The sequence below is a fragment of the Arvicola amphibius genome, chromosome 12 (assembly GCF_903992535.2).
Source record: "Arvicola amphibius chromosome 12, mArvAmp1.2, whole genome shotgun sequence".
In the NCBI taxonomy this organism is placed as follows: Eukaryota; Metazoa; Chordata; class Mammalia; order Rodentia; family Cricetidae; genus Arvicola; species Arvicola amphibius.
The window spans coordinates 164697112-164708559 of NC_052058.2; the positions used below are offsets into that span (position 1 = coordinate 164697112).

General features: G+C 44.6%; 1 protein-coding gene across 1 annotated transcript in view; it reads right to left on the minus strand.

Annotated features, from left to right (window-relative positions):
- The window catches only part of Acer3 (alkaline ceramidase 3), a 62069-nt gene extending 50975 nt beyond the window's left edge, over positions 1-11094 (minus strand). Inside the window, exon 1 of the mRNA XM_038314150.1 lies at positions 10913-11094. Within this exon, the coding sequence (XP_038170078.1) occupies positions 10913-11015 (103 nt within the window). The 5' untranslated portion in view covers positions 11016-11094. The remainder of the gene's footprint in view (positions 1-10912) is intronic.
- Positions 11095-11448: the final 354 nt, after the last annotated feature.

Genomic DNA, 11448 nt, shown 5'->3' on the forward strand with positions numbered 1-11448 from the left:
AATCTACATAGGAAGTAGAAAAAGACAAGACCTTCTGAGTAAATTAGGACCATAGGGACCATGGGAGAGTGTTGAAGGGGGGAGGGGAGAGGCAGGGAGGGGAACAGAGAAAAATGTAGAGCTCAATAAAATAAGAGAGAGAGAGAGAGAGAGAGAGAGAGAGAGAGAGAGAGAGAGAGAGAGAGAGAGGTGAATTTGTTGGAATAGGTGTGGCCTTGTTGGGGAAGTGTGTCACTGTGGGGGTGGGCTTTGAGGTCTCATTTGCTAAAGATATGCCCAGTGTGGTACACAGTCTTCTTCTGCTGCCTGCAGATCAAGATGCAGAACTCTGAGCTCCTTCCCTAGCACATGTCTGCCTGCACGCTGCCATGCTTCTCGCCATGATAATGGACTGAACTGCTGAGCTGTAAGCCAGCCCTCATAAATGTGTTCCTTTATAAGAGCTGTCATGGTCACGGTGTCTCTGCACAACAACAGAAACCCCAACTAAGACACTGACAAAAATGAATATGAGTCTGTAGTGAGAGCTGAGGGCTGCGTTCCTGCCGCCCGGATCCTGGCCGCCTGGCTAGCTTATGCCCCGAAATAACAACACACAAACTGTATTCATTTAAACACTGCCTGGCTCATTAGTTCCAGCCTCTTATTGTCTAATTCTCACATCTTGATTAACCCATTTCTAATAATCTGTGAAGCACCACGAAGTGGTGTCTTACCGGGAAAGATTCAGCATGTCTGACCTAGTGGCTGGCTTCATGGTGATTGTCCCAGAGACGAGAGGCAGGGCAATTGCCCGAGGCATCTGCCTCACTCCCAGCATCCTGTTCTGTCTACTCCACCCACCTATGTTCTAACCTATCAGGCCAAGCAGTTTCTTTATTAATTAACCAATGAAACAGCAGATAGATAGAAACACTCCTACATCATGAGTCGATTATAAATCCTATAGAAAACGTGCTTTCAATGTAAAAATATAAAGATAGGCTAACATTTAAAAGCTAGAAAAGAAGAGTCATCCAACATGAACTATAAAAAGATTAGGTGATGCACTGGTACCAAGGAAAGCAGAGTCCAGGATTTAGCTATCAAGGAGAAAGAGGATGACATGTCAGAGGTAAAGGGTCACTAGCGCAAGTGTATCAATGTGTACACAGTCAATGCTAATAACAAAATTTTACTACGTATAATTAGAGTTCTGCTTGCTCTTCTAACCCACCCATCACTGCTGTTAAAAGCAGTCTGTCTTGAGAAATTCGAGAGCATATCTAAGCGCTAAGAGCACATATCTAGGATGAGTCAACAATTATTCCCAGTTCTGCAAACAAACTATTTCAACTTTGGGCTACACTTTCATTGGGTGAAATACCTCTTGATTATTATTCAGACATTAGAGGGATCAATAAAAGGATGCTTATAAAATTCTAGGAAGACAAAAACAGCTTTCAAAAGCACAAAACTTAGTTCTTATTTTTTTAGTCTCGACATCTAAGATTTTAAAAAAAAGTATGGTACAATTTGGCATACCAAGTTTACATAATAGGAAATCAAAATTGCTCAAAACTCAACTTCAAACACTGTTTTCAGTTACTTATTGCTAAAAAAAAAATCCATCCAAACTACGAAATTTCCTAAGCCAAGTGGCTCTCTCTCTCATAGAACAACATGAACAATGGAAGGGCATGGGTGTATAACGCACACGCGAATACACAGCTTCGTAGTGTGCAGAGGTGGGGTGGAAAAAGACTGAATACCTAAGAATAAACAAACTAGATATCATGACATATGAGTATGCATTCACCAGACGGTTAAAGTGAAAATAACTGAAGCAAAACACTGACAAGAATGTGGACCAAGGCTGTGTGTGAGGCAAGCATGCAGCACAGGGCTCTATTCCCAGGAGTCAGGAGGGCCACTGTGCGCTAAGGCGAGCCTGGGCTGCACAGCCAGATGCTGTCTCAAAACAAAACCAAACACTATCACTGTAAAATGGAGAAAAGCTTCATAGTTTATAATGCAACAAATATGTGTGTGTGTGTATATATATATACATATAGTATTTAATCTATGTCCCAAATATTCCAACTATAGGGATCTGCCTACAAAAAATAAGACAGCTCTACTAGGCAGGTGTGGTGACACAAGCACAAGCCTGCGACCCCAGCACTTAGGACACTAAGGCAGGAAGACTGCCACAAAGTCAAGGTCAGCGAGGGCTAAGACTGTATAGCAAGACCACGTCAAAACACTAAACAAGCAAACAGATTGAAAATAACAAAAAAGCATATGTCCACAAAACACTTGTCCAAGAATGTTCCTAACAGTTCTATTGATAATCATCAAAGTCCAAAAATAGTCAGACAGCCACCCCAGCCAGAAAATGGGTTCTGTGTTTCATTCATAGTAAATTATCACAACACAGCAACACAGATGAATCTCAGAAACATTCTACTGAGCAAAAGAAACCTGACATCAAACAGTAAATACTGGATGATTCACTCCACTTACATGCAGCTCCAGAACAGGCCAATCTACTCCATAGGAGGAGGAAAATCAAGAAGAATGGTGGCAGGGAGAGGAAGGAGATGACTATGAACTCAGAGGGGCACGAGGTGCATGGCAAAGCCCCCATCTTTCTCTCCTCCTCTCGCCACTCTTGATGGAGACAACAGAAGGCTTCTAGGGCTTTAGGTATGCTACGCTAAGCACTCAGTGTGCCACAAAGCTACATCCCCAACCCACAGTTGCGTATCTCAACAACGGTTTTGTTATATAGGTGTGCTTATTTTTCAGCAAATGTTAAGTTTGATGTCTATGCATTCCATTGAATGAAGACTTTATACCAAAAAGAAAACACACAAAAATTGAGCTTTATATAATGAAACAAATGTGAAAGTTTTTTTTAGGAGAAGTGTACCGTGTCAAAAAAAATAATAAGATGATAGGCAGAGCGAAGAACCAGTCAACGACCAGATGTGTGATGGAACAGGTGTGCAAATGTTAGAGGAGAGCAGGCAGGGCAATGGACATCCATTGCGGGTTCCTCCAAGTCTGCTGTGGGTTTGACATTTTCATCTAGGGAAAAAAAAACATTAAGCTGGGAGGCCGAAGAGATGGCTCAGTTGTTAAGAGTACTGGCTGCTCTTCCAGAGGGCCCAAGTTCAACTCCCAGCACCCAACTGAGGCTTACAGCTGCCTGTAAGACAGTCTAGTTACAGAAGATCAAGTCCTCTTCTGGCCTCACTGCATATTAAACATGCAAGTGGTACACAGACATACATGCAGAAAGCACCCACACACATAAAATAAAAATAAACAAGATACAACAATTAAGATATAAAGTGCAGTGGTGGTGTACATCTTTAATCGCAGCACTCACAAGCAGAGGCGGGTGGATTTCGGTGAGTTCAAGGCCAGCCTGGTCTGCAGAGTGAGTTCCAAGACAGCCAGGGCTACACAGAGAAACGCTGCCTCAAAAATCCAAAAACAAACAAGGATATAAAGTGCTTATTTCACATGCTTGAGATCCTGCATTTATAAAAAGTAAAATGATACAGAGAATAAATGATTTACCCAAAGACACAAGCCTGAACTGGAGCAAAGTTCCAGACTCTAGTACACTGGCCTTTCTATATTATCCTGTTGCTTTTTCCATAGTAAAATGCCCAGGATTTTCATGTTATCGTAACTGTCCTTACTGCCTCTGTCTGGCTCTGTCATCTTGTTGAGTTCTAAACATGTCTGTCTGTAGCCCAACACAAAATTGTAAACTTATTGAAAAATTGAGGGTTTCTGGTGTGTGTGTGTGTACATTTGTAGATGACAGTGCAGTGTTGGGGTGTTGCAGTATCAAAAGTCTGGCACATCTGTAAGTCCTTCTAACTCTGTCTCAGGCTTTTATTAAGTATCATTTCATTCTGTCCTAACGTACCCATGAATACATCCACCACAACAACCAAAACCATTTACTTGCAGTCTCTGAGCTGGATATATTAAACCTAAATCTTTTTTACACTAAATTTGATCTTTCATTTGTCCTTCTTTCTTCGGCTGACTTATGGAGCTTTTATGCTGCACGTTGGATGTAGTGCTGCCTGTCCGCTTTTCCTTAGGAAAAGAATTCTCTAGGGACAAGGGAAATGGCTCAGTGGACAAAGGTACCTGCCATCAAGTCTGAAGACCTAAGTTCAATCCCAACGACCCAGATGGTAGAAAATGAACTGACTCTTGAAGGTGTCCTCTTATAGCCAAAAGCACATGCATACATATACACTAAATAAATAAATAAAATATAGATGTAATAAAAATTTTAATGAAAGAGTTATCTTCCTGAAGATGACAGGAATGTCACCTCTGCCAGACCACAGAGACCCAGGACTAAGACTTCTGATGTGCACTCACATATTTCAAGAAAAATGGAGGAGCCCGAGAAAAGGAAAGAAAAAGAAAGGAAGCCAAAGAAACTAGATACCCCTAGTGACATATGTACGAAAGACAACTGGTTAAAGCCTTTCATCATAAGCTACAGAGGAGAAGAAACAAACTCCTTTCTCCCATCTGTGTGAATCTTATAAAAAGTCATAAAGATGGAGGGCACTGAGGGCAGCCTACTTCCCCCTGCCTGGACCCTACAGACAGGACTGGAGAGCGGCAACAAACCCATGAGGAGGGAGAAACAACACTTAGCTCAGACCATCCCAACTCCAAAATAAAAGAAAGATGGTAAGCCGGTCATATTGTCAGCAGCCAATCATGTTACCTCCTCTGACAGAAGCCATAACTAAGAATTTCCAAATATTCTTTAGCTTTTTAATAAATAACTCCTATAAAATGTAAATTCTCAGACATTCTTCTACCAAATACATTTTAAAATGAATCTCACTTGAAAGGAGCAATGTAAACAGGCCTGGTATCTCAAGTCTGCGATCACAGCTACGCTGAAGGCTGACACAGTAAGTTCAAGGCCTGTCTAAACTACACATGGTGATTTCAAGGCTACCTTGGACAAATCAGTGAGATTCTATCTTAGAATAAAAAACAGAGAGTTGAGCTTAGCTCAGTGGTATAGACAGACACAGAGAGATAGATTCAGACAGATATGTAGGCATAGAAGCATAGATAAGGATATATAGATATATCTTTAGCACACATGCAGCACTAGGTTCAGTCTCTAATCTGGGGAGGAAAGTATGCCTATTGATATCCTACTAGCCTTTCCAATATCATGGCTAGAGAGGCTACTTATACATAACAGTTTTACAGTCTGAGGTGACTGACAAAATAGCTCAATGAATACTTACTGAATAAATGAAATATTTAGAAAAAAATTAAAGGCAGGGTCTCTTAATACCTAGGGTGGACTCAAACTAACACAGTAGCCAAGAACAGCCCTGAGCTTCTGACTCACCTGTCTCTACCTCCCAAGTCCTGGAATTGTAGGCATGAGCCACCACACCCAACTCTTTAAATAATTTTTGACTGAGTAATTTCTTCTCTGAGGCGATAACAATAGTTTTGAGCTCTCCTCTTCCTTTAGGCACTGTTTCTTCCATTAAACTACTAGCACTTGGAATGCCACCTCCTGCAATCTGTGTGCCATGGCAGAAAGTGTCGGAACTATGTTTAAATACTGTTTCTGCCTCTATTAGTGGTACAGATATATGCCATTGAGGAGGTAACTTCTTTCTCTTTTTTAAAACAGGGTAGCATCACCTACTTAATAGAAATGCTTTGAGGATTATTAATATATAGGTATCTTCACTCAGCAGAGTTCCAATATGTATATATTTTAGTTTGCCAGAATTGAATGAAATAATACTAATCCAAATAAATATACTACAAACTTCACTGTTAGATCTTTAACCCATATATAATCACATAAACTTTTTTTAGTGACCAACTAAGTTAATTCTTTCAAAGCTGATTACTTTCAAAGTAATTAAATATCTGTTATTGAGTCCATGTACAGAGAGCAAAACATATGACTGAGTTTTACCTTTTTCTCCTGGTGACATCTTATAAAAATGAGTATTAAGAGGGAACTGGCCAACAGTAGGGAAAGGGCAGCAGAGAAACAAACTCCAGTCAACAGAAATTCCAAACCAGCGTAAACAGAGTTAGGAGAGAAACAGAAAACCATGGAAATGTGCAGCGGATATCTGTACATCGTGTGGAGATGCACTGCTGTGACTGGTCTAATAAAGAGCTGAACGGCCAACATCTAGGCAGGAGGTATATACCTCCAGGCAGAGGGAGGAGGAGGAGGAAGAGGAAGAAGAGGAGGAAGAGAAGGAGAAGGAGGAGGAGAAGGAAGAAGAGGAGGAAGAGAAGGAGGAGGAGGAAGAGGAGGAGGAAGAGGAGAAGGAGGAAGAGGAAGAAGAAGAGGAGGAGGAAGAAGAGGAGGAAGAGAAGGAAGAGAAAGAGGAGGAGGAAGAGGAGGAAGAGGAGGAAGAGAAAGAGAAGGAGGAAGAGGAGGAAGAGGAGGAAGAGAAAGAGGAGGAGGAAGAGGAGGAAGAGGAGGAAGAGAAAGAGAAGGAGGAAGAGGAGGAAGAGGAGGAAGAGGAAGAAGAGGAGGAGGAGGAGGAATCTGGGCAAGCAAGAGAGATGCGAAGAGACAGAGGAAGCAGCACTGGTGGTACATGACAGAACGTAGATTAATGGGTTAATTTAAGTTATAAGAGCTAGTTAGGAACAAGCCTAAGCTATAGGCCAAGATTCCATAACTAAGAAGAAGTCTCCCATGGCTGGCGGGACAGAAAGACTCATTACAGAAACGCTGATGCCACTATCATTTAAGAGGCTTTAGAGTTACTGCCTGAGGAACTCAGTTAAGGCAAACTTATCAACCCATTGAGCACACCAGTTGTGGGAAAACCAAGGAAGATAACCCAGAAGAATGATAGCGGCCAACAACGAACAGAACTAAGTCAATTCTAATTAAAGGAACTTTGGGAGCTATTTCACAATAGCAAAAGTGCAAAGAATAAAATGCTAAAAGACTGTCCAAACTCAGAGAGCACTTGTCAACGCATTGGAAATGCATTCATTCCAAGTCACACCATGAGAAAGCAAGCACTGTTTACGCTACACTTGATAATAAGTTACTTCACAGAGAAACAAAACACGCTTGCGTATGTAGTGGCAGGAGGGCACGGGAAAGGTCAGACTACTCATGGGAGTCAGTTCTACCTTCTAGGCTAGGGAACTGAACTCGGGTCACCAAGGTTGACATAAGTACTAGGTGAGTGAGCCATCTTGCTAGCTCTGTTTGACGAAAGCTTTTACAGTTCATAGAACAACTCTGACTTTTCTACTATTAATTAGAAGATTGAATTGAGTTTGGTCCCTGGAACCCACATGGTGGAAGGGAAGAACTAACTTCCGCAAGTCTGGCCGCCATACAATGTAGCATGTATACACCCCCTCCGCCACATCAACAACCAAACAAATAAAATGCCATTAGCCCAGTTTCAGCTTGCGTTGTTATTTGTATAGTCTATATAAAACAAGAACCACTTATCCCTATAACTTCTAGTACATCAAGAGGCTTGCTATTTCTTATCTAAAGAGAACCTCTTCCTTTCTCCCTGGTCCTTCCAATCTTTTCAAATAAAAAGAAATTTGAATCAATATGGGCTGATGGCTTTTAGCCCGGCAGTCTTTGCACATGTCTTTAATCCCACAACTCAGGATGCGGAGGCAGGCAGATTCCTGAGTTCAAGGCCGACCTGGACTATACAGCAAGTTCCAAGACAGCCAGGGCTACCTATAGAACCCTGCCTTGAAAAACAAAATAGACAGGTAGGTAGATAGGAAGATAGAGAGATAGATGGATAGATAGGTAGGTAAGTAGATAAAAAGAAAAAGTAATTAATTAAAAAAGAAGATAGCTTTGCGGGACTGACAGTTACCCCTGCTATAACTGTGGTTCCCCAACTCAATTATTATCCAAAACATATACTGTAACACTGAAAGATGGCTGAACAACTTGATTGGTCATCATTCAGTTTGTCTTTTGTGATGACATAGGATTTCATGTCTGTTCTTCTCCCTTGAAGGCAAGAGCAAAACAGTAAGGGTAATAAAAGCAATGACGGAGAAGAAAAACCGCATAAGACTACACCCTCAACCTGAATACTGTTTCAGTACAACTCTAGATAAATGACTTCTTAAAAACACATGTTCCTGGGCCGGAAAGATGGTTCAGTCGTTAAAGCCTAGGCTCACAATCAAAAACACCAGAAATAAATGCTCCTTCCAGGGACGGGGCTCACTCCTGTGATCCTAGCACTTGGGATGCTAGACCTGGAAGAGTGCCAAGAGTCTGAAGTCAGCCCAGCCGACATGCACACTGGACATCTGGGTGGGGTGTCTGGGCTACAGAAACCCCTTGCAAAACAAAACAAACTGAAAGTTAAAAGGATATGAACACTTCAAGTTCTTAATCTGTGAAATGGGCATAATGATACCTTCAGAGAATGACTGTAAAACTCAAAAGAGAGAAAACATATTAAAGGCTTAGCAAATTGTGGCACACAGATAATAACACTTATTTTCATTGATAATACTATCATTAAAGCTCATTAATGTAAATATAATAGACCTACAATGTCAGGAGTAATACATAGTACATAGTTTAAATGTATTTATATAGCTTTTATTTATTTGTTTTGGTTTCGTTGTTGTTATGTTTTGATTTTGAGAAAGTGTTTCATGTGGCAAAGTCTGGACTTAAACTCCTGATTTTCCTGCTCCTACCTACAAGGTACTGGAATTAGAGGCATGTGCCAACACATTCAGCTTTTTAAATCTGCATACTATTCAAAGGCCAAATCCTCACACTCCAAATTACGATATCCACCACTATGTTATATGGTCAGACAATCTGACTCAGCCTCCCTCGGGTCATTTTCTCCAAAGGTTTGTACACAACGAGCTGCCGACACACTCACTGACCCTCTTCACGCAACCCTTTTGATGGCTGTGTCCAAACCGTCCCTCAGTGTACTCCGTTTCCTCTTCTGAGCACATGAAGAAGTGGAGCCATTTCCCATTTCTCGGAGCTATTTGCCAAAATACAGTATCTTCCTCTCTCACAGTCTGCATGACTCAACGGCCAGTTTTCTCTTTTGATTCTAATCTAAAACCTTGGTTCTGAACCAAAAGTCTTCATTACCTATGTAGATGCATGAAACTGAAAAGGGTTAGGTCCTTTACTATACAATTCCTCTTAAAATACATGACTTGGGTGAGCAATGCCTATTTTAGCACTTTCTGTGACACAGAGCTCTTGCTCCCTGACCCCCATGCCAACTTGTCCCTTGTGCTGAAGCAAAAACCTTTCCCCTTCCAGTTATTTTCTTCCACCCACTGCACCTAATTCTACATTCTAGAGAAAGTGTGTGAATTTCCAGCGCATCCAACATCTGAAGACTCCTAAGAGGGGGAAATAAAAAGCTACACACTTCCAGTTCAGAGAAGCACGATTTGAAGTCTGCCTTGTAGGCATGAGCCTCTGATAGTCTTGCCAAAGTGATCTAAAAACGAGCTGGCGAGGGCTCGCTTTGTCGATGTTTGGGTTGCCAAGAAATTAGCCTATAAATAATGACTCTGCCCATCTTCCCCTTTACTGTACAAAAACTATTCATTTAAACTAGTCGTTCAAAAAAAGGGATGCTCCATCTCAATCACGGTCTCAAGGGCATGGGACCAACATCCTGAAAACGGCAAAACTCGCTGCAGGATCACCTGGCATGGAAGTCGCCCTCGAGAAGGACTCGAGAATGGATGGGAATGTGAGCTAAGAAGAGTTTTCCCTCGTGGCCTAGTAAAGTGGGTCCCGTTCAAAAGAAGGCAGTAGCAATCAAAGACTATTCTCTGCTGCTTGCCAAAAACAAACAACAAGAAAAAAAGAATGACCAAACACTGTGCTCGCAAAGACCAAACTAGACAGAAGAAGTGGCAGATTTCTTTCTAGCATGGTAGGAATAATCATATAGGAAGAGAGAGAGAGAGAGAGAGAGAGAGAGAGAGAGAGAGAGAGAGAGAGAGAGAGAGAGAGAGAGAGAGAGAGAGAGAGAGAGAGAATATGAATCCCCAAACAGGGCCAGCAATTCTGGTCTAGCAGCAGCAAATCGCGGTCTCTGAAGGTGCATTCATGGAAATAAGTGTCCTCGGATGACCATTAACCCCTAGAAAGCCCGATGCGCTAGGCGCAGAAGGTAGCAAGGAGACTTAGTCTCTCGTGCTCTAGGGAGAGTGGCTGGAGCAGGAAGGTAGTGATTAAAGCTGCTCCGGCTTCCACTTCTGGGGCAAGATGAACAGCGATCGCCGGCACTTGCAGCCACCGGGGTGAGAGTGAAGGGGGGCGGGGGCGGGGGGGCTTCGGGTCGGAGAAACGGTAACTGTTCCCTGGAGGTGAGCGAGGTCTAACGAGAACCGGAGAGAGGACGGGAAGGGCCCTGAAGAGTTTCCCAGGCTCGGGGAGGACGAAGCCCGTCAGCGTCCCTGGGCGGCGGGCTGAGGCGGATGGCAGCAGTCGGGCCGGCGGTCAGGGCCCTCATGGCAGAGACCTCGGGACCGGCAGCGCCCGGCCTGGCCGCAGCCGCGCTCAGGTAGGAACTCCCGTTCCCAGCCGCGCGCCTCGCTCTCTCCTCTGAGGTCCAGGCGCGGCTCCCACGTCCCTTCCGTCTCCGACCCGAAGGCCCCCCTTGAAACCAGTCCGGACACACCGGGCAGGCCTCGCCGGCTCCCCGGCTTCCCCTCGATCCCGCACGTCCAGCCGCCGCTGCTCCCGGGCCGGGCCTGGAGCCTTTCGTGGCGGCGGCCAGGTTCGCCCTCCACGTTCCCCACTCGCCGCGTCGTCGCCCCTCGGCGCGCGCCCTCGCTCCGTCCCCGGTCTCGGGCCCCGACTCACAGAACTCGGCGACGAACAGAGTCACGGCATAGTTCTCCTCACACCAGTCCAACGTGGAGGTCGTGGGGCCCCAGTAGCCTTCGCGGTCCCCAGCCGGAGCCATCGCGGCGACGCCCCGCACACTCGGCTCGGCCGCTCCCGGGCCAGCTCAGGCAACGCGCGCTCTCCGGCGCCCTCCTCCCGAACCAGAAGGGCAGGGGCGGGGCTAGAGCCGTCACGGGACCCGCCCAGCGTCAGGCCACGCCCACTGCGCCTCCGGACCGCCCCCGTTTCTGCACGGCCCCGCCCACCGCGTCCACGGCCGGCGCCCAGGGCCCCATCCAGATGGCGCCTGGTTAGTGACCCTGTCGCTCCTGGGTCCCGGGAGTAGTGATCCACAGGAGGAGTTGGGAAAGTGGAGAGCCCGGCCGATCTTGGAGGCGTCTAGCACCCTCTTTTCGGTCTGGACGCGACCAAGCCTCTATTAGTGTGTAGGCGGTCTGGTTTCATTGGGGCGAGAAGGAGATGAAATCTTTCTCTATCAAGCCCGGGGCTAG